This window comes from Phocoena phocoena, chromosome 1, assembly GCF_963924675.1.
Source record: "Phocoena phocoena chromosome 1, mPhoPho1.1, whole genome shotgun sequence".
Lineage (NCBI taxonomy): Eukaryota > Metazoa > Chordata > Mammalia > Artiodactyla > Phocoenidae > Phocoena > Phocoena phocoena.
Window position 1 is genome coordinate 124,894,260 of NC_089219.1, and position 27,733 is coordinate 124,921,992.

Below are 27,733 nucleotides of genomic sequence, written 5' to 3' on the forward strand. Positions count from 1 at the left end.
AGACACACAGTAATCAAATTGGCAAAAATTAAAGACAAAGAAAAATTATTGAAAGCAGCAAAGGAAAAATGAAAAATAACGTACAAGGGAACTCCCACCAAGTTAACAGCTGATTTCTCAGCAGAAACTCTACAAGCCAGAAGGGAGAGGCATGACATACTTAAAGTGATGAAAGGGAAGAACCTACAACCAAGATTACTTTACCTGGCAAGGATCTCATTCAGATTCGATGGAGAAATCAAAAGCTTTACAGACAAGCAAAAGCTAAGAGAATTTAGCACCACCAAACCAGCTCTACAACAAATGCTAAAGGAACTTCTCTAAGTGGGAAACACGAGGAGAAATGGACCTACAAAAACAAACCCAAAACAATTAAGAAAATGGTCATAGGAACATACATATCGATAATTACCTTAAACATGAATGGATTAAATGCTCCAAACAAAAGACACAGGCTTGCTGAATGGATACAAAAACAAGACCCATATATATGCTGTCTACAAGAGACCCACTTCAGACCTAGGGACACATAGAGACTGAAAGTGAGGGGATGGAAAAAGATATTCCATGCCAATGGAAATCAAAAGAAAGTGGGAGTAGCAATACTCCTATCAGATAAAATAGACTTTAAAATAAAGAATGTTACAAGAGACAAGGAAGAACACCACATAATGATCAAGGGATCAATCCAAGAAGAGGATATAACAATCGTAAATATTTATGCACCCAACATAGGAGCACCTTAGTACATAAGGCAAATGTTAACAGCCATAAAAGGGGAAATCAACAGTAACACAATAATAGTGGGAGACTTTAACATCTCACTTACACCAATGGACAGATCATCCAAAATGAAAATAAATAAGGAAACAGAAGCTTTAAATGACACAGTACACCAGATAGATTTAATTGATATTTATAGGACATTCCATCCAAAAACAGCAGATTACACTTTCTTCTCAAGTGTGCATGGAACATTCTCTAGGATAGATCACATCTTGGGTCACAAATCAAGCCCCAGTAAATTTAAGAAAATTGAAATCATATCAAGCATCTTTTCTGACCACAACGCTATGAGATTAGAAATGAATTACAGGGGAAAAAACCGTAAAAAACACAGACACATGGAGGCTAAACAATACGTTACTAAATAACCAAGAGATGACTGAAGAAATCAGAGAGGAAATCAAAAAATACCTAGAGACAAATGACAATGAAAACACAACGATCCAAAACCTATGGGATGCAGCAAAAGCAGTTCTAAGAGGGAAGTTTATAGCTATACAAGCCTACCTCAAGAAACAAGAAAAATCTCAAGTAAACAATCTAAACTTACACCTAAAGGAACTAGAGAAAGAAGAACAAACAAAACCCAAAGTTAGCAGAAGGAAAGAAATCATAAAGGTCAGAGAAGAAATAAATGAAATAGAAACAAAGAAAACAATAGCAAAGATCAATAAAACTAAAAGCTGGTTCTTTGAGAAGATAAACAAAATTGATAAACCATTAGCCAGACTCATCAAGAAAAAGAGGGAGAGGACTCAAATCAATAAAATTAGAAATAAAAAAGGAGAAGTTACAACAGACACTGCAGAAATACAAAGCATCCTAAGAGACTACTACAAGCAACTCTATGACAATAAAATTCACAACCTGGAAGAAATGGACAAATTCTTAGAAAGGTATAACCTTCCAAGACTGAACCAGGAAGAAACAGAAAATATGAACAGACCAATCACAAGTAATGAAATTGAAACTGTGATTAAAGATCTTCCAACAAACAAAAGTCCAGGACCAGATGGCTTCACAGGTGAATTCTATCAAACATTTAGAGAAGAGCTAACACCCATCCTTCTCAAACCCTTCCCAAAAATTGCAGAGGAAGGAACACTCCCAAACTCATTCTGTGAGGCCACCATCACCCTGATAGCAAAACCAGACAAAGATACTACAAAAAAAGAAAATTACAGACCAATATCACTGATGAACAGAGATGCAAAATTCCTCAACAAAATACTAGCAAACAGAATCCAACAACACAATAAAAGAATCATACACCATGATCAAGTAGGATTTATCGCAGGGATCCAAGGATTCTTCAATATATGCAAATCAATCAATGTGATACACCATATTAACAAACTGAAGAATAAAAACCATATGATCATCTCAATAGATGTAGGAAAAGCTTTTGACAAAATTCAACACCCATTTATGATAAAAACCCTACAGAAAGTGGGCATAGAGGGAACCTACCTCAACATAATAAAGGTCATATATGACAAATCCACAGCAAACATCATTCTCAATGGTGAAAAACTGAAAGCATTTCCTCTAAGATCAGGAATGAGACAAGGATGTCCACTCTCACCACTATTATTCAACATAGTTTTGGAAGTCCTAGCCACGGCAATCAGAGAAGAAAAGGAATCCAAATTGGAAAAGAAGAAGTAAAACTGACACTGTTTGCCGATGACATGATACTATACATAGAGAATCCTAAAAATGCCACCAGAAAACTACTAGAGCTAATCAATGAATTTGGTAAAGTTGCAGGATACAAAATTAATGCACAGAAATCTCTTGCATTCCTAGACACTAATGATGAAAAATCTGAAAGAGAAATTAAGGAAACACTCCCATTTACCATTGCAACAAAAAGAATAAAATACCTAGGAATAAACCTACCTAGGGAGACGAAAGATCTGTATGCTGAAAACTATAAGACACTGATGAAAGAAATTAAAGATGATACAAACAGATGGAGAAATATGCCATGTTCTTGGATTGGAAGAATCAATACTGTGAAAATGACTCTACTACCCAAAGCAATCTACAGATTCAATGCAATCCCTATCAAATTACCAATGGCATTTTTTATGGAACTAGAACAAAAACTTTTAAAATTTGTATTGAAACACAAAAGATGCTGAATAGCCAAAGCAGCCTTGAGAGAAAAAAATGGACCAGGAAGAATCAGACTCCTTGACTTCAGACTATACTACAAAGCTACAATAATCAGGACAATATGGTACTGGCACAAAAACAGAAACATAGATCAATGGAACAAGATAGAAATCCCAGAGATAAACCCACACACCTACGGTCAAATAATCTATGACAAAGGAAGCAAGGATATGCAATGGAGAAAAGACAGTCTCTTCAATAAGTGGTGCTGGGAAAACTGGACAGCTACCTGTAAAAGAATGAAGTTAGAACACTCCCTAACACCATACACAAAAATAAACTCAAAATAGATTTGAGACCTAAATGTAAGACCAGACACTATAAATCTCTTAGAGGAAAACATAGTAAGAACACTCTTTGACATAAATCACAGCAAGGTATTTTTTAATCTATCTCCTAGAGTAATGGAAATAAAAACAAAAATAAACAAATGGGACCTAATGAAACTTCAAAGCTTTTACACAGCAAAGGAAACCATAAACAAGATGAAAAGACAACACTCTGAATGGGAGAAAATATTTGCAAACAAATCAGCGGACAAAGGATTAATCTCCAAAATATATAAACAGCTCATGCAGCTCAATATTAAAGAAACAAACAATCCAATCCAAAAATGGGCAGAAGACCTAAATAGACATTTCTCCAAAGAAGACATCCACATGGCCAAGAAGTACATGAAAAGCTGCTCAACATCACAATTATTAGAGAAATGCAAATCAAAACTACAATGAGGTATCACCTCACACTAGTTAGAATGGGTATCATCAGAAAATCTACAAACAACAAGTGCTGGAGAGGGTGTGGAGAAAAGGGACCCCTCTTGCACTGTTGGTGGGAATGTAAATTGATACAGCCACTATGGAGAACAGTATGGAGGTTCCTTAGAAAACTAAAAATAGAACTACCATATGACCCAGCAATCCCACTACTGGGCATACACCCAGAGAAAACTATAATTCAAAAAGATGCATGCACCCCAATGTTCATTGCAGCACTTTTTACAATAGCCAGGTCACGGCAGCAACCTAACACCCATCGACAGATGAATGGATAAAGAAGTTGTGGTACATATATACAATGGAATATTACTCAGCCATAAAAAGGAACGAAATTGGGTCATTTGTTGAGACATGAATGGATCTAGAGAGTGTCATACAGAGTGAAGTAAGTCAGAAAGAGAAAAACGAATATTGTATATTAACGCATGTATGTGGAACCTAGAAAAATGGTACCGGTGAACCGGTTTGCAGGGCAGAAGTTGAGACACAGATGTAGAGAACAAACGTATGGACTCCAAGGGGGGAAAGCCATAGGTGGGTGGGGATGGTGGTGTGATGAATTGGGCGATTGGGATTGACATGTATACACTGATGTGTATAAAATTAATGACTAATAAGAATCTGCTGTATAAACAATAAATAAAATTAAATTTAAAAATTAAAAAAAGAAATCTATTCACAGTGTATTACTACTTAGTTCTCTAATGGACAGCATTTTCATAGTCTTAATAATGTAAATACTTGATTGATTTATCTAATGATAATTCTATAACAATATTGGAGGAGAGGTGCCCAAGAGTGGCTTAATAGAGTTAAATCCTTACCTACCATAGCAAGACTAAAACAGATGATGTCAAATTTGATTTTTAAAAAAGCAGCATTGGGCTTCCCTGGTGGCGCAGTGGTTGAGAGTCCGCCTGCCGATGCAGGGGACACGGGTTTGTGCCCCGGTCCGGAAAGATCTCACATGCCGTGGAGCGGCTAGGCCCGTGAGCCATGGCTGCTAAGCCTGCGCGTCCGGAGCCTGTGCTCCGCAACGGGAGAGGCCACAACAGTGAGAGGCCCGCGTACCGGAAAAAAAAAAAAAAAAAAAAAAAAAAAAAAAAGCAGCATTAACATACCACTTAGTATATGGAAGTAATGACTAGAGGGAACAGCTAAGTTAAAAATGTTTGCCCCTGAGAAGAAATATTGAACATACATATGCAGGGCAGTAGGTCATGGGACTATTGCTTTTATGGTAAAACTTTCAGGAAATCTAAAAAATGTCTTTATTTAAAGATGTCTAGTTGATACTCTTTTAAATAGGTGAAAAATTATAAGGGAAATAGTTAAACCCTGGCCTCACTCAGGTGGAGGTTCTGTTGAAAGGACATCAGTAGGTATGACTCAGAGATATCTGGTAACATATGCTCCAGAGTCAAACGGTTAAGGAACATTGGAGAACCTGAAATAACTGGACAAACACAAAAGCAAAGCATTTTTAATCTCACAGTACAGTACCTTGAAAAGTACAGTAGTACCAGCTACATCACCGCTGCTTTTACGCTTGCTTCTGGACATCCTGGGCTTGTAATAAAGATACTGTACTACTGTACTCTATACAGTACTGTACAGTAAAGTACGCAAAAGCACCACCACTTGTAGAGGATGCACGCACCTGACAATGTACGCCAGACACATGAACTAACTTCCATGACTGGACATGCGAACGCACGTTCACATCTTTGAAAGTTCGCAACTTGAAGGTTCCTATATAGGGGACTTAACTGTTTTCTTTCCCTTTTCTCTTATCTCTGTCAGTTGACTCTCTCCTATTAATGCTTTCATTGGTTCTTTGACTATGGCCCTGTGTTGGGATCCTTCACTGAAGATCCCTTGATCCAGTCATGCATCCTTTTCAGCTCTCCATCACCTGCCCTCTAGGTGCCTGTTTTATTCGAGCAGCCCACTACTAGGGGGTCTTCTCACACTCCTAGGGGTACTCTTGGGAGCAACTTAAAATGATGCCAGGCTGGCTTTTTCTCCCAGGTGAGTTATATCCGATTTATAGGAAACCCTCACACATCCTCTCCCAAACTCTGGGAGGGCAGGTTGATCCTGGTGCAGCCACAGGCCACTCTGGCCTCATTAGGTGTGAGGTCTTCTGTGTCATCTAACTGATTCCAAGGAAGACATCTTCCTAGCACTGACACTCATACATTTTTTTCCACTGGAACCTTGTTTCAAACTAGACAGAGCAACAACATTTTATCTGCCAAGAAACACCACTCCCTCTCGGATCTTGCTCTCCCCCCCCAGTTCATGTCAGACCCCGCTCCCTACCCGCTACCCTCCTTGGATTCCATCCCTTGGTGCAAAGGAAGCTGGGTCTGTTTTATTCCTTTGGACATTTTAATTTGGGCTCTGGTCACACCCCATTTTGCCAGAGTCCTTATCCCCGAATCCTCCCTGACAGTCTCACAGTGAGATTGGTTCTGCCAACTCAGCTACATGTATACTCCCCAACTTCCTGCCCTGCTGACCTACACTGCTCACGTCTCATCATTCATGGTGCCCGAGCCTGCAGAGGACTTGAAATCCTCATGGTCCAGACCCACTTCTTCTAGGTCTTGTCTCCACATTCCCCAGTTATAGTTAGGACTAATTAGGAACGAAGAAAGTTTACTTTGAAATCCATGGGACTTAGCCATCTTCCTAATGGTATCCAAGTCCAAAGTGTTGAGCCGGATGTCCACTGCAAAGTGGTGAAAGGGGACAAAGTCTCCACTTCGGCAGTGGTCACACCTGTGGGCGTTTTCTTCCAGAAAGCGGGCACATTTCAGGTGCATGGCTTTCTTCTGGTCTTTCAGCCACAGCTCATAGGCTGTTTTCTGCATCATCGGGCTGCAGAATCGAATGATGCGGCACTCAATCACCTCACTTTCCAGCTCACGGAGCTCTTCCTCTTCGCCATGGGCTAGAGAGGACAGAAAGGCAGTGGGCAACAAGTCAGCCCCTGCTACAAAATACAGATCAGTTCTTTTAGCAAGATGTGCCTTAAACTAAAGGAAATATGGGTCACTTCCAGGCTCTACTTACCCATTCCTTCAGAGGGGGGTTGCAGAGAGAGGGAACGATAGTTCACCTCAAACGAGGCCACGTTCTGTTTTAGGGCTATTCGTAGCTCCTTGCCATTCCGGAAACAATCAAAGACGTTGGATTTCACGAGGGTTGCCAGGGCATTGATCATCATCTTCATGTTCCAACAAGGGAGAATCTCATACAACAGTTCCGTAGTGAAGGTCAGGCCAATGATGGCTGCACATCTCACCAACATCTGGCGGGACAGGCTCATGCTATCCAGCTGGACCAGAGAGATTTCTGCAGGTGGAAAGCCACACAATAGGGAACTAGTCATCTGTCTTTATCAAATACGTTCTAGAGATGGACAACTGTCCTGTTCTCTAGTTCCTGTTCAATAGAACTACACCCAGCTGAGCTAGGCCAAAAGAAGTATTTGCTTAGTACCTATTTCACAGATAGCACTTGTGTCGGGAGTACAAAAGATGGAGATGCTATGACCTAAAAATATGCATGTCCCATTGGCCATGACAATAAGATTGATTTCAAGGTGTTCTGATTTTGTGTTAAAGTGTGACAAGGGTGTGTGAGGAGAGCAGAGGTCATGCTGAGAAGTGGTCAGAAGGAGAAGGGCCTGCCATCCGTGTTCTGTGTTGACTTCTCCAGCTGCTCATTCTCTGTCTTCTTCACTGGCTGCCCTTTCTCCTGGAACTTCCCAGCAATAAGCTTTCTCTCTATCTGCCTCAGGGATTCAGTTATTCTTGTGACAACCCATTACCATCTCTATGCTCATGACCAAGTGTCAGAGAGCTCCTAGCTCCAATTCCACCTTCTCATCTAAGTTCGGGTATCATAGCTCACATGGCTTCTTGGACATCTTGACCAGGATGTCCTTCTATTACACCACCCTCCTCAGGGACAAAATATGAACTTCTCAATATGTCCACAGAACATTGTAGAAACCAAGCTAGTCCAGATATAAGTAGGGTTAGCAGATGTAAGCTTTTATATGTAGAACAGATAAACAAAGGCTACTGTATAGCACAGAGAACTATATTCAGTATCCTATAATAAACCATGATAGAAAAAAATATTAAAAAAAAAAAGAATGTGGGAATTCCCTGGTCGCTTAGTGGTTAGGATTCCAGGTTTTCACTGCCATGGCCTGGGTTCAATCCCGGGTCAGGGAACTGAGATCCCACAAGCTGCATGGTGTGGCCAAAAAAAAAAAAAAGAATACATATATATATATATATATATATATAAGTATGTATAACTGAATCATTTGGCTGTACAGCAGAAATTAACACAACATTGTAAAGCAACTATACTTCAATAAAAAAAATATTGATTAAAAGAAACCAAGCTAATCCACCTTGCTATTTCAGTAGACATAGTGAATGAAACACAAATGATGCTCTTTTGGAGATAGAGAACTTGAGGTCTCATCCTTGTACTAAACATTTGAAGTTGAACATTTTATAGATGGCGTGGATTGGAGCTGAATGCATGCTAAAACATTGCTTGAAATTCATTTTTCTTGAAATGAATAACAGTACATCCCTGATATAAATTCACTTGTTTGTCATTTCTTATGGAAGTAGATAGCAGGAAAAGTATCACTGTTAGTTCTTCTCTCTCACTATTTGATTTCTGTTTAATTGAAAATGTACTATACCTCATTCTTTTATGCACTTGAATAAAACTTTGTTCAAATCAGACTCCAGCGTATGCACAGGGGGAAGGTGGCTCCTGATTAGAAGCAGAAAAGCCAAGCTTGTAATGGAACCTTCCCATTGCCTGGGCAACACACAATAAAAACAAAGCCAGTCTTCTATCTTCCTCTCTCCTTTGTTGGAGGCATCCTAGAGAAAGCAAGAGGGGAATCTAGGTCCTGGAAAATGAACACCAGGTCAAATTTTCTTTACCTTTTAATGATGCTGGCAGTGACAAGTTTTTCAATCTGACACCACTAGCGAGGTTACAGACTTCTTCATTTCCCTCCTCAAGACCCAAAGTAAATTTTTTTAAGTCCTCTGTTGGCTTAGCAAAATTCTCTACAGAGAGGTAAAAGGGAAGAAAAGTTGAGAGTCATTGTCCTATTATTGTCTGGATTTTCCAATAAACTTCGAGATGGGTCTCACATGAGAAAGAGCAGGCAGAGATGTGTGCTGGCTTGTAAAGTATTCTGGAATACTGCGTTTTAAGTAAAACTGATATATGAAAATCAAAATTTACTCAAAACATGTTTTTCCTCCCCTCCCCCCAAGAAAAAAGGATTGGTAATAACTACAGGATGTCTTCCATAAGACATGCAGTTTTACAAATATAGCTTATATTATATACTTATATATATACCTGTATGCACACTGAAATACCCACACTCGGAGGCAAACACATTCTGTGGAAGACTGTACTCTACTTAAGATGTGGTTATCGTCAGAAAGAGATATTAAAAGTGGTGAAGATTTCACGATGGCGGAGTAAGACGTGGAGATCACCTTCCCCCCGACAAATACATAAGAAATACATCTATATGTGGAACAACCCCTACAGAACACCTACTGAATGCTGGCAGAAGACCTCAGACTTTCCAAAAGGGTGTGCGAGGAGAGGGGATTCAGAACACCGCCTAAACGAGCTCTAGAGAGAGGTGCGAGCTGTGGCTATCAGCGCAGACACCAGAGACAGGTATGAAACGCTAAGGCTGCTGCTGCAGCCACCAAGAAGCCTGTGTGCGAGCACAGGTCACTATCCACACCTCCCCTCCCGGGAGCCTGTGCAGCCCCCCACTGCCAGGGTCCCGTGATCCAGGGACAATTTCCCTGGGAGAACACACAGCGCACCTCAGGCTGGCGCAACGTCACGCCGGCCTCTGCCGCCGCAGGCCCGCCCCGCACTCCATGCCCACCCCCCCCACCCCCAGACCCCGGCCTGAGTGAGCCGGTGCCCCTGAATCAGCTGCTGCTTTAACCCCGTCCTGTCTGAGCGGGGAAGAGATGCCCTCAGGCGATCTACACGCAGAGGAGGGGTCAAATCCAAAGCTGAAACCCAGGAGCTGTGAGAACAAAGAAGAGAAAGGGAAATCTCTCCCAGCAGCCTCAGAAACAGCGGATTAAATCTCCACGATCAACATGATGTACCCTGCATCTGTGGAATACCTGAATAGACAAAGAATCATCCCAAATTAAGGAGCTGTGTGGATGAAAGGCTCTTGGTGCTGCAGCCTGGAGTCAGTGCTGTGCCTCTGAGGTGGGAGAGCCAACTTCAGGACACTGGTCCACAAAAGACCTCCCACCTCCACATAATATCAAACGGCGAAAATCTCCCAGAGATCTCCATCTCAACACCAGCACCCAGCTTCACTCAACGACCAGCAAGCTACAGTGCTGGACATCCTATGCCAAACAACTAGCAAGACAGGAACACAACCCCACCCATTAGCAGAGAGGCTGCGTGAAAATATAAGTTCACAGACACCCCAAAATGCACCATCGGACGTGGTCCTGCCCACCAGAAAGACAAGATCCAGCTTCATCCACCAGAACACAGGCAGCAGTCCCCTTCACCAGAAAGCCTACACAACTCACTGAACCAAACTTACCCACTGGGGGCAGACACCAAAAACAACAGGAACTATGAACATGCAGCCTGCGAAAAGGAGACCCCAAACACAGTAAGTTAATCAAAATAAGAAGACAGAGAAATACACAGCAGATGAAGGAGCAAGATAAAAACCCACCAGACCAAACAAATGAAGAGGAAATAGGCAGCCTACCTGAAAAAGAATTCAGAATAATGATAGTAAAGATGATCCAAAATGTTGGAAATAGAATGGAGAAAATACAAGAAACGTTTAACAAAGTCCTAGGAGAACTAAAGAGCAAACAAACAATGATGAACAACACAATAAATGAAATTAAAAATTCTCTGGAAGGAATCAATAGCAGTATAACTGAGGCAGAAGAACGGATAAGTGACCTGGAAGATAAAGTATTGGAAATAACTATCACCGAGCAGAATAAAGAAAAAAGACTGAAAAGAATTGAGACAGTCTCAGAGACCTCCGGGACAACATTAAATGCACAGACATTCTAATTATAGGGGCCCCAGAAGAAGAAGAGAAAAAAAAGGGACCGAGAAAATATTTGAAGAGATTGTAGCTGAAAATTTCCCTAATATGGGAAAGGAAATAGTCAATCAAGTCCAAGAAGCACAGAGAGTCCCATATAGGAAAAATCCAAGGAGAAACATGCCAAGACACATATTAATCAAACTATCAAAAATTAAATACAAAGGAAAAATATTAAAAGCAGCAAGGGAAAAGCAACAAATAACATACAAAGGAATCACCATAAGGTTAACAGCAGATCTGTCAGCAGAAACTTTGCAAGCCAGAAGGGAGTGGCAGGACATATTTAAAGTGATGAAAGGGAAAAACCAACAACCAAGATTACTCTACCTAGTAAGGACCTCATTCAGACTCGACGGAGAAATTAAAAGCTTTACAGACAAGCAAAACCTAAGAGAATTCAGCACCTCCAAACCAGCTTTACAACAAATGGTAAAGGTAGGAAACACAAGAGAAGGTAAAGACTTACAATAAAAAACACAGAACAATTAAGAAAATGGTAATAGGAACATACATATGGATAATTACCTTAAATGTAAATGGATTAAATGCTCCAACGAAAAGACATACACTGGCTGAATGGACACAAAAACAAGACCCATATATATGCTGTCTACAAGAGACCCACTTCAGACCTAGGGACACATACAGACTTAAAGTGAGGGGATGGAAAAAGATATTCCATGCAAAAGGAAATCAAAAGAAAGTTGGCGTAGCAATTCTCATACCAGACAAAATAGACTTTAAAGAGTATTACAAGAGACAAAGAAGGACACTACATAATGATCAAAGGATCAATCCAAGAAGAAGATATAACAGTTGTAAATATTTATGCACCCAACATAGAAGCACCTCAATACATAAGGCAAATGTGAACTGCCATAAAAGGGGAAATCAACAGTAACACATTCATGGTCGGGGACTTTAACACCCCACTTTCACCAATGGACAGATCATCCAAAATGAAAATAAATAAGGAAACACAAGCTTTAAATGATACATTAAACATGATGGACTTAATTGATATTTGTAGGACAATCCATCCAAAAACAACAGAATACACTTTCTTCTCAAGTGCTCATGGAACATTCTCCAGGATACATCATATCTTCAGTCACAAATCAAGCCTTGGTAAATTTAAGAAAATTGAAATTGTATCAAGTATCTTTTCCAACCACAAGGCTATGAGACTAGATATCAATTACAGGAAAAAAATCTGTAAAAAATACAAACACATGGAGGCTAACTGAAAGTACAATACTAAATAACCAAGAGATCACTGAATAAATCAAAGTGGAAATCAAAAAATATCTACAAACAAATGACAATGAAAACACGATGACCCAAAACCTATGGGATGCAGCAAAAACAGTTCTAAGAGGGAAGTTTATAGCAATACCATCCAACCTCAAGAAACAAGAAACATCTCAAATAAACAACCTAACCTTACACCTAAAGCAGTTAGAGAAAGAAAAACAAAAAACCCCCAAAGTTAGCAGAAGGAAAGGAATCATAAAGATCAGATCAGAAATAAATGAAAAAGAAATGAAGGAAACGATAGCTAAGATCAATAAAACTAAAAGCTGGTTCTTTGAGAAGATAAAATTGATAAACTATTATCCAGACTCATGAAGAAAAAAAGGGAGAAGACTCAAATAAACAGAATTAGAAATGAAAAAGAAGTAAAAACTGACACTGCAGAAATACAAAAGATCATGAGACATTACTATAAGAAACTATATGCCAATAAAATGGACAACTTGGAAAAAATGGACAAATTCTTAGAAAAGCACAACCTTCTGAGACTGAACCAGGAAGAAATAGAAATTATAAACAGACCAATCACAAGCACTGAAATTGAAACTGGGATTAAAAATCTTCCAACAAACAAAAGTCCAGGACCAGATGGCTTCACAGGTCAATTCTATTAAACATTTAGAGAAGAGCTAACACCTATCCTTCTCAAACTCTTCCAAAACATAGCAGAGGGAGGAACACTCCCAAACTCATTCTGCGAGGCCACCATCACCCTGACACCAAAACCAGACAAAGATGTCACAAAGAAAGAAAACTTCAGGCCAATATCACTGATGAACATAGATGTAAAAATCCTCAACAAAATACTAGCAAGCAGAATCGAACAGCACATTAAAAGGATCATACACCATGATCAAGTGGGGTTTATCCCAGTAATGAAAGGATTCTTCAATATATGCAAATAAATCAATGCGATACACCATATTAACAAACTGAAGGAGAAAAACCATATGATCATCTCAATAGATGCAGAGAAAGCTTTCGACAAAATTCAACACCGATTTATGATAAAAACCCTCCAGAGAGTAAGCATAGAGGGAACTTACCTGAACATAATAAAGGCCATATATGACAAAGCAACAGTCAGCATTGTTCTCAATGGTGAAAAACTGAAACCATTTCCACTAAGATAAGGAACAAGACAAGGTTGCCCATTCTCACCACTACTATTCAACATAGTTTTGGAAGCTTTAGCCACAGCAATCAGAGAAGAAAAGGAAATAAAAGGAATCCAAATTGGAAAAGAAGAAGTAAAACTGACACTGTTTACAGATGACATGATACTATACATAGAGAATCCTAAAGATGCTACCAGAAAACTGCTAGAGCTAATCAATGAATTTGGTAAAGTTGCAGGATACAAAATTAATGCACAGAAATCTCTTGCATTCCTAGACACTAATGATGAAAAATCTGAAAGAGAAATTAAGGAAACACTCTCATTTACCACTGCAACAAAAAGAATAAAATACCTAGGAATAAAACTACCTAAGGAGACAAAAGACCTGTATGCAGAAAACTATAAGACACTGATGAAAGAAACTGAAGAAGATACAAACAGATTGAGAGATATACCATGTTCTTGGATTGGAAGAATCAACATTGTGAAAATGACTATAATACCCAAAGCAATCTACAGGTTCAACGCAATCCCTATCGAACTACCACTGGCATTTTTCACAGAACTAGAACAAAAATTTCACAATTTGCATGGAAACACAAAAGACCCTGAATAGCCAAAGCAATCTTGAGAAAGAAAAATGGAGGTGGAGGAATCAGGCTCCCTGACTTCAGACTATATTACAAAGCTACAGTAATCAAGACAGTATGGTACTGGCACAAAAACAGAAATATAGATCAATGGAACAGGATAGAAAGCCCAGAGATAAACCCATGCATATATGGTCAACTAATCTATGATAAAGGAGGCAAGAATATACAATGGAGAAAAGACAGCCTCTTCAATAAGTGGTGCTGGGAAAACTGGACAGCTACATGTAAAAGAATGAAATTAGAACACTCCCTAACACCATACACAAAAAGAAAGTCAAAATGGATTAAAGACCTAAATATAAGGCCAGACATTATAAAACTCTTAGAGGAAAACATAGGCAGAACACTCTATGACATAAATCACAGCAAGATCCCTTTTGACCCACCTCCTAGAGAAATGGAAATAAAAGCAAAAATAAACAAATAGGACCTAATGAAACTTAAAAACTTTTGCACAGCACAGGAAACTAGAAACAAGATGAAAAGACAACCCTCAAAATGGGAGAAAATATTTGTAAATGAAGCAGCTGACAAAGGATTAATCTCCAAAATATACAAGCAGCCCATGCAGCTCAAGATCAAAAAAGCAAATAACCCAATCCAAAAATGGGCAGAAGACCTAAATAGACATTTCTCCAAAGAAGATACACAGATTGCCAACAAACACATGAAAGGATGTTCAACATCACTAATCATTAGAGAAATGCAAATCAAAACTACAATGAGGTATCACCTCACACTGGTCAGAATGGCCATCATCAAAAAATCCACAAACAATAAATGCTGGACGGGATGTGGAGAAAAGGGAACCCTGTGGTGCTGTTGGTGGGAATGTAAATTGATACAGCCACTATGGAGAACAGTATGGAGGTTTCTTAAAAAACTAAAAGTAGAACTACCATATGACCCAGCAAACCCAGTACTGGCCATATACCCTGAGAAAACCGTAATTCAAAAAGAGTCATGCACCACAATGTTCATTGCAGCACTATTTACAATAGCCAGGACATGGAAGCAAGCTAAGTGCCCGTCAAATGATGAATGGATAAAGAAGATGTGCCACATATATACAATGGAGTATTACTCAGCCATAAAAAGAAATGAAATTGAGTTATTTGCGGTGAGGTGATGGACCTAGAGTCTGTCATACAGAGTGAAGTAAGTCAGAAAGAGAAAAACAAATACCATATGCTAACACATATATATGGAATCTAAAAACAAAATGGCTCTGAAAAACTTAGGGGAAGGACAGGAATAAAGATGCAGATGTAGAGAATGGACTTGAGGACACGGGGAGGGGGAAGGGTAAGCTGGGATGAAGTGAGGAGTGGCATGGAGATATACACACTACCAAATGTGAAATAGCTAGTGGGAAGCAGCCTCATGGTACAGGGAGATCAGCTCGGTGCTTTGTATCCACCTAGAGGCTGGGATAGGGAGGGTGGGAGGGAGACACAAGAGAGAGGAGAAATGGGGATAAATGTACATGCATAGATGATTCACTTTGTTATACAGCGGAAACTAACACACCATTGTAAAGCAATTATACTCCAAGAAAGATGTTTAAAAAAACACAACAATTTAACCAAAATCCTTAAGATTATAACTTTCAGCAAGGTAATTTTTCATATTAGAAACTCATATGATTACAGTGATCCAGAAAAAATATGTTGAAAACAGATGCTCATAGTCTCCTTAAACATTAAAATATTGTACATAGCCTAAATATCCAGCCATAACACAGTGATTACCTTAAATATTACATAGCCATTATGGTACAATTGTTAAGGAATACTGAGTTTGGAAAGTCTTCAGCTGAATGAAATAGGATAGTAAATATACCATATGATACCAAAAAAAAAAGGTGAAGTTTGAATAGTGAGCTTGCCTAGTCATTTTTCTCCCGGTACTCCAAAATGCATTACTTATTTGTCCCTCCAGTCACTCATTAACAGTTGAGTTGCAAGACACTGAAATAGGTGATGTGGAAATATGAGGGTGAACGTACTAAGTTCCCGACCTCCTGGAAAGATAAGGTATATACACAGAGAGCCAGACGACCAGACAGTAAACAAGTGCCATGTGAGTAGGCACAGACAGTAAGGGCTGGAGAGTTCATATCAACACAGTACAGACTTTTTATTCACCATAACCTGGGAAGGCTATAAATGTGGCTAATGCATGCTTCCAGCCCTCAAGGATCTTAACATTTATGGAGACAGATATTTAGGCAACTAATCATAATACAGGAAAAGTGACTTAATAAGATAATCTCCTAATGTGAGTCAGTTTTGTGAAAGAAATAAACCTGGTGATAGAGACTAACAGGAAAGTGCAGAGAGGAAGGCCTTCCTTAAGCAGGGCATGGTCAGAGAAAGTGGCTGTGAGGAGGTAACACCTGAGCTAAGGGAGAGAGGGAGCAGGTATGTGAAATGCCAGAGGAGAGGGAGCAGAAAGGCGCTCGGGTGCTGGAGGAGCAGAAATGTGGCTGGAGCACATTTCAGAGTATTGGTGAGGCCACAGAGGGGGTGGAAGGAAGCTCCCTCAGGGATCTCCAGTCCAAGGTAAGGAGTTTGGATTTCATTGTAAACTCAATGGGAAACCACTAAAAGTTGTTTGGTTTTTCAAAAATTGTTTTATTTGGTAAGTTTCAAATTTATGAAAAGTTATAAGAATAACACTATATAGTCTTTATTCCAATTCATCTACTGTTAACATTTTGCTCCATTTTTTATAGCCTTTGTTCTCTCTATATGTACTTATTTTTTCTGAAGCATTTCATTTGAGTGTTAAGTTGCATAATTCATGCCCTTTAATCCCCAAATACTTTACTCTGAATTCCCCAAGAATAACAACATTCTCTTACGTAAGTAGAATATACTTATCATCTTCAGAAAATTTAACATTGATACAATAATTTACTGTCCATAATCCAGTTTTGTCAACTGACTCAGTAATGTTCTTTAACATTCTTTTTCTTTTTTTTTTGTGAACAGCCCAGATGTCCTCCAACAGATGAATGGAGGTATGTCCATACCATGGAACACCACTCAGCAGCTAATAAGACCAAACTATTGATACACACAACCTAGATAATCTCCAGAGAGTTACACTGAGTGAAAAACAAATCTCAAAAGATTACATATACAATATTTTTCCACTTATAAAAATTCTTTAAATTACAAAATTATAGAAATGGAAAACTGATTAGCAATTACCAGGGGTTAAGAAGGAAGTAGGGGTAGGAGAGAAGTGGGGGGTGGCTATCATAGGGCCATATAAGGGATCCTCATGGTGACGGAAATGTTCTGTATCTTGACCTTATCAATATTAATATCCTGGTTGTGATATATATATATTTTTAACATCTTTATTGGACCTGGTTGTGATATTATACTGTAGTTTTGCTGATGTTACTACTGGGGAAAACTAGGTAAAGGGTACACAGAATCTCTCTATATTATTTTTTACAATGGCCTGTAAATTTATAATCACCTCAGAAAGTTTAATTAAAAACAAATCAATGAGACAGCAAAGTATTATTGTATTCAGTCACTTCATTTATACTCCAAGAGGTCCCCAGAATGCTTCCTGTGGTGTCAGACAGAGAGAAGGTGCTCAGTAGATGTTTGTTGAATGAATAAATAAGAAAGGATTTGAGTTGCCTTTCCCCCCCTGCCATTTTATAGCAGGTACCTGGCCATAAACGTTGTGACTAATCCCAAAATACTAGCTATTAAATGGCATATGTGGAACTGAAACTCTGGACTCCTAACTTCAAGGCCAAATTTTTCTTTTGATTACATCTTTTTTTTAAACATCTTTATTGGAGTATAATTGCTTTACAATGGTGTATTAGTTTCTGCTTTATAACAAAGTGAATCAGTTATACATATACATATGTCCCCATATCTCTTCCCTCTTGCATCTCCCTCCCTCCCACCCTCCCTATCCCACCCCTCTAGGTGGTCACAAAGCACCGAGCTGATCTCCCTGTGCTACGTGGCTGCTTCCCACTAGCTATCTATTTTACATTTGGTAGTGTGTATATGTCCATGCCACTCTCTCACTTCGTCCCAGCTTACCCTTCCCCCTCCCCGTATCCTCAAGTCCATTCTCTAGTAGGTCTGTGTCTTTATTCCCATCTTGCCCCTAGGTTCTTCAGGACCATTTTTTTTTTAGATTCCATATATATGGGTTAGCATACGGTATTTATTTTTCTCTTTCTGACTTACTTCACTCTGTATGACAGTCTCTAAGGCCATCCACCTCACTACAAATAACTCAATTTCATTTCTTTTTATGGCTGAGTAATATTGCATTGTATATATGTGCCACACCTTCTTTATCCATTCATCTGTTGATGGACACTTAGGTTGCTTCTGTGTCCTGGCTATTGTAAATAGAGCTGCAATGAACATTTTAGTACATGACTCTTTTTGAATTATGGTTTTCTCAGGGTATATGCCCAGTAGTGGGACTGCTGGGTCATATGGTAGTTCTATTTGTAGTTTTTTAAGGAACCTCCATACTGTTCTCCATAGTGGCTGTATCACCTTACATTCCCACCAACAGTGCAACAGGGTTCCCTTTTCTCCACACCCTCTCCAGCATTTATTGTTTGTGGATGTTTTGATGATGGCCATTCTGACCGGTGTGAGATGATAGAAAGCCCAGAGATGATTACATCTTTATACTCTCTCTTTTCATGGAAGAGATGCTATCTCTTAAACCTTCATGGTCTCCTTTGTGTCAAAACATAGTTTCTTTCTTCCTTTCTTTCTCTCTTTCTTTTTATTTTTGCTAGAGTATGATTTTTTTCTTCTCATCACTGCCATCTCCCTAAACAACTAGTATATCCATCACAGATATTTTCTTATCATTCACGTTAACCTTAATCCTCTACATCCCAGCTTGCATCTTTACCCCATTCCCCAACCCCTACCCTTCTCCCTTCACTAAAACTATTTTCTTAAAAATTCCAACTGCCCTCTTTGTGACATCATATCAAAGTTCATCCTTCTGTATGTCTCTGTAGCATGAGAACCTTGTTGACAATTCACTTTGAGCTAATAATTTTACCTCTGGAAAACAAGTTATCCTTTTTCCCAGATAACATCTACATCCCCCATCAGTTCTGATTCTGGGCTTTAAGATTCTCCAGTGTTCTTTCATTTCTATTACACGTCTACATTCTTTCTCCCAGTTCAGTGAGTCCCGGGCAATGTTAAGTTCTCTCACAATCTGGGATATCAAGTCCAACGTTCTTTGCCTCCCCAAAGCCTCTGACCCGTATAGGAAGCAGCCTATGGAAAAGCCCACCCTTGCCACCCTCTCTGCAGAAGGAGACAGGGAGAAAGAACCATCATTATGGGACTTACTGAACAGGTTATCCCAGGTCACATTTGTCTTCTCCTCAGACTCTATTGTTTGGAAAACGAGTACCCTGTGATGGTCCAGGTTTTTAAGCAATTCTTCACAGTAAAATGGAATCCCACAGCTTCCCTCGACCAGGTACCTGTAGTGAAAACAATGCAATCTATTTATATCAAAGAACCATCTTTAAAGAAGTAAAAATATTTGCGTTTTCTCAATCACCTGAAAATAATCCCTTCTCTTTCTCCATTTGTTTTAGTTTGTTTTTCATTTTTAGGGATTGCTTTTTCTTTTTTCTTTCTTTTTTTTTTGCTGTATGCGGGCCTCTCACTGTTGTGGCCTCTCCCGTTGCGGAGCACAGGCTCCGGACGCGTGCAGGCTCAGCGGCCATGGCTCACAGGCCCAGCCGCTCCGCGGCATGTGGGATCTTCCCGGACTGGGGCACGAACCCGTGTTCCCTGCATCGGCAGGTGGACTCTCAACCACTGCGCCACCAGGGAAGCCCTTTCTTTCATTTTTAAAATTACATAATAAACCATTTAAATATTTCAGCAGTCAAAACTATGAATAAGGTACATCCTCAGTCTTGCTTCCCTTCCTCACCTTATAAGTAAGCATTTAAATTAGTTTCTGGTTTATCTTTTCAACGTTTCTTTTTAAAACTATAGAAAATGCACACACATATTTCACTCTCTTCCTTAGACAAAAGACAGCAAGTTATATATACTGCACACTAGGCAACCCCTTGTTTTTTCACTCAACAATGTATCCTGGTCATCCCATCATATCAGTAGATCTTTCTTATTTCTCTTTATAGCTACATAGGGCTCAATCGTGTGGATGCATCCTAGTTTATTCTGACTATCCTCTTAGAGATGGACATTTGGATTGCTTTCAGTCTTTTACTAGTACAAATAATGCCTCAATAAAAACTGTGCCCATATGTCACTTCATATTTTTGTCATTATATATATTTTAAATTTTTAAAAAAATTTTTATTGAAGTATAGTTGATTTATAATGTTGTGTTAGTTTCAGGTGTACAGCAAAGTGAATCAGATATATATATATTCTTTTTCAGATTCTTTTCCCTTATAGGTTATTACAAAATATTGAGCATAGTTCCCTGTCAGTATATCTTTGAGATAGGTTCCTAGAATTGGGAAGGCTAGATCAAAAAGTAAAGGCATATATAATAAATGTATACATATATAATAAATACATACATAATAAATAAATAAATACATACATACAGAGAGAAAGAGGGAGAGACAGAGAGACAAAGGGAAAGAACACACAAAATTCATGCCTGCGGGCTTCCCTGGTGGCGCAGTGGTTGAGAGTATGCCTGCCAATGTGGGGGACACGGGTTCGAGCCTGGGAGTTCGAGGTCTGGGAGGGTCCCACATGCCGCGGAGCAACTAGGCCCATGAGCCATGGCCGCTGAGCCTGCGTGTCTGGAGCTTGTGCTCCACAGCGAGAGAGGCCGCAACAGTGAGAGGCCCGCGCACCGCAATGAAGAATGGCCCCCACTTACTGCAACTTGAGAGAGCACTCGCATAGAAACGAAGACCCAACACAGCCATAAATAAATAAATAAATAAAAATACAATTTGAAAAAAATAATAAATTCATGCCTGGAGTTATTTTAAATGAGACTTTGTCCAAGACATTTCTCTTCCAGAAGCAAAGCATCCTCATCAGAAAGAACAGATACAGATACCAAGGTGGCTTGTAAACAGCCAGATAAGGAAGAGGCATTGTCCATGTTGTTAAGGGGACTGCTGTCAAGACCCCAGGAGAGGAGTCACTGAGAAGCTCAGAGAGCACTGACGTCACCATCTACCATGACAGGGAACACCAGTACCAGACCACGTTATTGCCAGCGACTAAGACCTTGCTCAGCTGTGGGCTGTGGTTCTTAAGGCTTACCAGTTTGCCTTTCATGTTACTTGCCCATGACAGTGCCCTTAGTCACTGTGGGTTAGAGTGAGTGTACCCACAGCCAGCATGATGAAAGGGAAACAAAACTGATGTCCTAAGCAACGTTTCAGACGGTGTAACAGGGACCATAACAAGGAAAAGTGAGTAGCATCCATCCTATCAAGCATGTTCAGTGGCCCCTCTGAAAGGCGGGACCAGCAAGAATCCTGAAATGGCCGCTTTCAGACACATCTTAAGGAATCTGATGAAGTCTGGACCTGGAGAATGAGTGCAGATGTCAAGGCCTCAGGATAGAAATAGTTTACTCACGTGTCTAGTTCTTTGGGGATGCCCCTGACGTTGAGGTCTAGGCAGACCTTGTTGAGGGTGTCCTGAGGCTGCACGGCTCCAAGGATGACATAGGTGGTGTTCCTGTTCTTCATTATGGCACTGGCAGCTGCACAGGGTATGTCGATGAAGGGAGACAGGGACATGATGATGAAGATGGGAACAGACCGGATAAGCTTCTCCATAAATGTCCAGGAGGCTGAATCGATAAACTGGCCTTCATCGATGATGAAAATAATCCTTTCCTCTTTCACTGTCTGGACAAGGTGGAAAAACAGAAAGAAAAATGCTGTAGGACTTCAGGGGTTTTTTTTGTTTTTGTTTGATTTTTTGGCCGCACCGAGCAGCTTGCGGGATCTCAGTTCCCCGACCAGGGATTGAACCCAGGCCATGGCAGCGAAAGCGCCAAATCCTAACTAGACCACTAGGGAACTCCCGTGACTTCAGTTTTTTATACACATGTATGGGTATGCATGTGTATCCACCGAATTTTGTGAAGCTAAGTTAAATCTGTTCTTTCTAATAACTTTGCATTAAGTTAGATTCTGCTAATTGGAATCTGTGGCAATTGGGACAGAACTGGCTGGAATAGACTCTTACTTGGTCAAATCTTTGTGTAAAGATAATGTAAATATATAGGACAGATGGGGTTTTAGTCAACTTGAACAGCCATTACATAAAAATTACTGAGGTTTACTTCAAGTCATTCTAATCTATTGAAAACTGAAGGTCTCCTGGAAATACCTATCTGACATTTATTCAACCAACATCGATTCAACACATACTTACGAAGCACCCACTGGGCTAGGTGCTGGAGGCGGCTGCTGAGGGAAACTCACCTGGTCCTTGCCCTGCCGGCCGTTTATGCTGTTCTAGCTTGAACTGCGGCACATGTTACACTTAAAAAGAGATCGTGTGTCCCTCTTCTTGTGTAGAGTACCTTTCCCTAACAAGTCTGAATTATTTATTTACTCATTAAGCATTTATTGTGCATCTGTTAGGGTCAGGTACTGTTTGAAGCACTGGGGATAGAGTATTAGACAAAATATAGAGCTTACATTTAGTGTGAGCCCCTGCATAGCGGGCCCTGCGTTTCCATAGCGTAAGATGTCTAAATGGAGAAAACCTTCCCCACTCTTACTGCTCCAGACTGCTCTTGGCTTCTTTTGTTTCCCTCTGGGAAGAGATTGGGTTAAGCCATTCTTTCCCTCTGCATGTTTTTATAAACTAGAGCAGCAAAGGCTACATTCAAACTTCAAATTTCAGAAGATGATCATTATAAAGTATTATAGCCTGCCTTATCACATATATGTAAGTCCCCTCTTACAGCCCCATTCTGTCACCAGATCGTTAGTTCTTCACTGACCCTGAGAACATTTTAATGAATAGGGGTTAGCATCCCGTTGTTTTGTTTTGTTTTGTATTTGACTAATACCTTTAAAACTACGGGGCAGGGAATTCCTTGGTGGCACAGTGGTTGAGAGTCTGTCTGCCAATGCAGGGGACACAGATTCGAGCCCTGGTCCAGGGAGATCCCACATGCCACAGAGCAACTAAGCCCATGCACCACAACTACTGAGCCTGTGCTCTAGAGCCCACAAGCCACAGCTACTAAGCCTACAAGCCACAATTGCTAAAGCCTGCACACCTAGAGCCCGTGCTCCACAGTAAGAGAAGCCACCGCAATAAGAAGACCGCGAATCGCAACAAAGAGTAGCCCCCACTCACCACAACTTGAGAAAGCCTCTGTGCAGCAACAAAAACCCAACGCAGCCAAATAAATAAATAAATAAATAAAACTACGGGGCAGTTAGAAATGTGAGTTTTAGTCATAGAATAGCCTTGTCAGTGAATTATTTGTGAATTGGGGAGAGTAAAGCAGGAACCAAAAAACCTACATGAATTCAATAGTACATCAATGGCATCAGCTTCTTCACATTTAAAATGAGGAGACTGAAATATTACTCAGCCATAAAAAAGAATGAAATAATGCTGTTTACAGTGACATGGATGGACCTAAAGATTATCACACTGGGCTTCCCTGGTGGCGCAGTGGTTGGGAGTCCGCCTGCCAATGCAGGGGACACAGGTGCGTGCCCCAGTCCGGGAAGATCCCACATGCCGCGGAGTGGCTGGGCCCGTGAGCCATGGCCACTGAGCCTGCGCGTCCGGAGCCTGTGCTCCGCAACAGGAGAGGCCAAGGCAGTGAGAGGCCTGTGTACCGCAAAAAAAAAAAAAAAAAAAAAGATTATCACACTAAGTGAAGTAAGTCAGACAGAGAAAGACAAATATCATGTGATATCACTTACATGTGGAATCTTTAAAAAAGGTACAAATGAACCTATTTACAAAACAGAAACAGAATCACAGATGCAGAACACAAACTTATGGTTACAAAGGGGGAAAGGTGGGGGGAGGGATAAACTGGGAGATTGGGATTGACATATACACACTACTATATATAAAATAGATAGCTAACAAGAACCGTTTTTTTTTTTCTTTTTTCAGTACACGGGCCTCTCGCTGTTGTGGCCTCTCCTGTTTAGGCACAGAGAAGTTAAGCCACTTGCCCAAGGTCATACTGATAGTAAATGATCCAAAGATTGTGGTCATGGCACAGAGTCAAAGCACAGCTTTACTCATGGTTTCCAACTAGGTTGTGGATCAGAACCAACTGAGAAGTTTCAAAACAAAAACAAACAACTAAACAGACTCCTAGGCCCCAACGAAGCCCTTTTCAATTTGGGGTAGAATTCACAAATCCATATATTTTATGAAGCTTCCTGGATACTTGTGATGCAAACAGGCCAAAGCCTGACATTTAGAAACTACTGATATAGCCTTATTTGCCTGCAGTGGAGAAGAAGGAAGTTGTATTATAAACTTACAATGCCACAAACTTGAATTGTTTATTTATTATGTGCCAGACACTGCTGGTCAATAGTGATACAAAAATGAGAAAGAGGCTCCCCTTCCTTAAGAAGCTCACAACCTCCTGAGGGGGAGAGTCACATATATAAGTAGCAAATTGCAATACAGTATGGAAAATACAGTAAAAAATATGTTCAAAGTGTTACAGAAACACAGCAGAAGAGGAATTAGTCATGCCTTGTGATTTGGGGGAGTTCTCACTGAAGAGGTGACACTGAATGATGAGTAGCATTTCTCCAGGTTAAAAAAAAAAAAGTCTTTTGGCTTTTATCTCATTAGTATTGAGAATTACTTGGATAGTATAAAGCACAGGTTGGAGCGATTTGCATACACTTTGACAGTTGTATGGAGGATGAATTGCAGTGGAGAGGTATGAGGCACAGAGATTAGTTGGAAAGCTATGGAAAATAGTCCAGGAAGAGAAAGAGGCTGAACTACAGTAGGGAACAGAGGACGGGGAGATTCCAGAGTCAGTCTGAGGTAGACATGGTAGGACTTGTCAACTGAGCAAAGATAACTTCAAATGATGTGTGAATGAATTTGCTATTGACTAAATCAAGGGTCAGGATCAAGATGAGGGAGATAGGGCACTAAAGTAGGAAAAAAAATGAATTTAGTATTAGACACTGAATTGACTGTGAGTCCCCATATCCAAGTGGAATATACAGTTCTTGGAAATATGGTTTTGGTGCTTATACGAGAGCTGAGGAATGGGATATAAAGTTGGTGATCATCAACATATAATGGACAGTCATGATATTACTCAGAGAGCAAAAGTTAACATTGGTTGAGTGTTTCCAATGAAAGAGGCACTATTCTACGTTTTACACATAATCTAGTCATTTAAACCTTACAACCCTGTGAGCTAGGTACTATTATTTCCTCATTTTATAGAAGGTAAAGTAAAAGCATGAACAGGTTGAGTCACTTGATCAAGGTTACCCAGGTAGCAAGTGATAGGCCTAAGGGCTCAAACCTTGGTAGACTGATTACAGAGCCTATATACATAACCAGTTTGATAGACTGCATCTCATACAGAGGGAGAGAAAAAGAGGACTGGTTTTAAGGTGAGGCCAAACTCCCAGGAGTAATGTTAAAGGACTCCTTTTAAGCACAGCTAAATTCTGAACAGACTCTTAGCTTGAGGTTTGGAAGGATGGAGGAAAATGAAACACTTTGGGTTAAAGCTTTCACATACTTCAAAGCTTCTTGCCATTGGAGTCTAAACCCTTGAGGTCACCTGGCTTTGCGGTGAGACATCCAGTTTCCCCCTCCCCATTATTTGACCTATAGGATGCTCTTACTTGCTCCAAGATCTTCATAAACAACGCTTCCAACTGCTTCTGCTTTCTCGTGGTGCTCATCCTGGAAACCTCTCGTGAAATAGGGAACTGTATAAAGAATTATGAGAATATTGAGTATGCGCAAATAGCAGGGGGAACTACTAGTTGTATGACTCTGGCAATTCACTTTACTGTTCTGTGCCTTAAAATCCTCATGTGCTCGGTAATCCATAACATCCCTTCCAGCTCTGGTACTCTATGTCATTGAATCTAATAGATACAGGACAGAACAGGGCATATCCTCGTCTTTGCATTGGCAGTCACCTGTGGGAGCAGAGTGATTTCGTGCCCTGGACTAGCTAGTATAGCATAGCTATGATGGGAAGGTGAGAAAAGAAATGAATCAGCAGGTGGCTATTTGGGTTTTCTTGAGTCTGGTACCAATATATCTCAGGAAGGTGGCTCATTCAAGGATTGGGAGTCATTTCCTCACCACCTGGACGCTGCAGATGAGAAAACAAGAGGATAATAAAGGCCAAAGAGATGCAAAGTCATAAAGCATCAGGGAAGAGTGGCCACATCTGCCCCTTCACTATTTCTAACGGGAGTCTAACACTAGCTAGTTACCTGCACATGGAAAATGTCATTAAGAAGACAATGGAACTTTTCATCCAGCAGTGACTTGACTTTATTTTGAAGGTTGGTCTGTCGTTCTTTATAATGTTTGCAAGTATCCAGACCTAGTACATTGGCCATGAGTATCTGGATGGTATAAAAATTCTGATGGAAGCTGATCTTAGTCAACGCAATAGCAATAGTCCTGTTTATAAGAAAGTCAGGAATCAGAGTTTTAAAATGTATTTTTTGAAAACAATAAAGGTTGAAGGAAAGCCCTGACTCCTCATATTCAGTTGTAATGACAGATTTCCCAAGCTATCTGGAAGCTGTTCTTTATTTGTGCTTCAGATACCCTCCCTTATTCCACTATGTTTCTAAGCTCTGTAAATGTATCCTAGCTATCCCCTCTTCTCTAGCCCTACCGCCAATGCCTGGGTTCAGGCCCTCACACTCTCACCTGTACTCCCTAACAGCATACTACTACCCCTGTCTAGCGCCAAGACTCTCTGAATGCATCACCTTTATGGAAGCCTGAAGCACCTAGGTAGATGCAAGTCTAGGTTAAGTCTAGACTCCTTCACATGACATATAAGCCTTTCCAAGTCCTCATGGTCATTTCTTGCCACTCTCTGCCCAGCAGTCTACCCTCCACCAACAACAAACCGGTGAGTGTTCCCTGCACATCCAACTGTTTCTTCTCTTTATGCCTTTGCTTTCCTCGGCCTGGAGTGTCATCACTTCTCACAGTCCCTCCTAATCCCTGGTTTCCTGTTCATTTGTAAATCTCAGCTCAGGAGTAACCTCCTGGAAATCTTCCCTGATGCCCTCAGGTTGGATGACATACGCCTCTTTCTCGTAGCTTTTACAGTACTCTATTGCGTGCTTCCATCACTGTCCTCACCACATTCTATTTTTACTGTCATCTCTCTTTCCTTCTCTTTTGTGAGAACTCCTTGAGGGTAGGGATCAGATATTATTCGTCTTCAAGGCTTTGCAACTTGCTATGGATTGATTTATGCACCCCTCCCCCCACTAATTCATATGCTGAAGTCTTAGCCCTCAGAATGTGACCTTATTTGGGAATAGGGTCATTGCAGATGTAACTAGGTAAGTCGAGGCCATACTGGAATAGGGTGGGCCCCTAATCCAATATGACTGTCTCTTTATAGGAAGGGGAAATTTGGGGGATTCCCTGGCGGTCCAGTGGTTAGGACTCGGTGCTTT

General features: G+C 40.3%; 1 protein-coding gene across 1 annotated transcript in view; it reads right to left on the minus strand.

Moving 5' to 3' along the window:
• The window catches only part of ADCY10 (adenylate cyclase 10), a 95,281-nt gene that overhangs the window by 31,416 nt on the left and 36,132 nt on the right, over positions 1–27,733 (minus strand). The window contains exons 14-20 of the mRNA XM_065873683.1: positions 26,519–26,711; positions 25,913–25,999; positions 21,660–21,934; positions 19,413–19,549; positions 8,738–8,866; positions 6,828–7,109; positions 6,415–6,705 (exon numbers count right to left, since the gene is read on the minus strand). Coding sequence (XP_065729755.1) covers positions 6,415–6,705; positions 6,828–7,109; positions 8,738–8,866; positions 19,413–19,549; positions 21,660–21,934; positions 25,913–25,999; positions 26,519–26,711 — 1,394 coding nt within the window. The remainder of the gene's footprint in view (positions 1–6,414; positions 6,706–6,827; positions 7,110–8,737; positions 8,867–19,412; positions 19,550–21,659; positions 21,935–25,912; positions 26,000–26,518; positions 26,712–27,733) is intronic.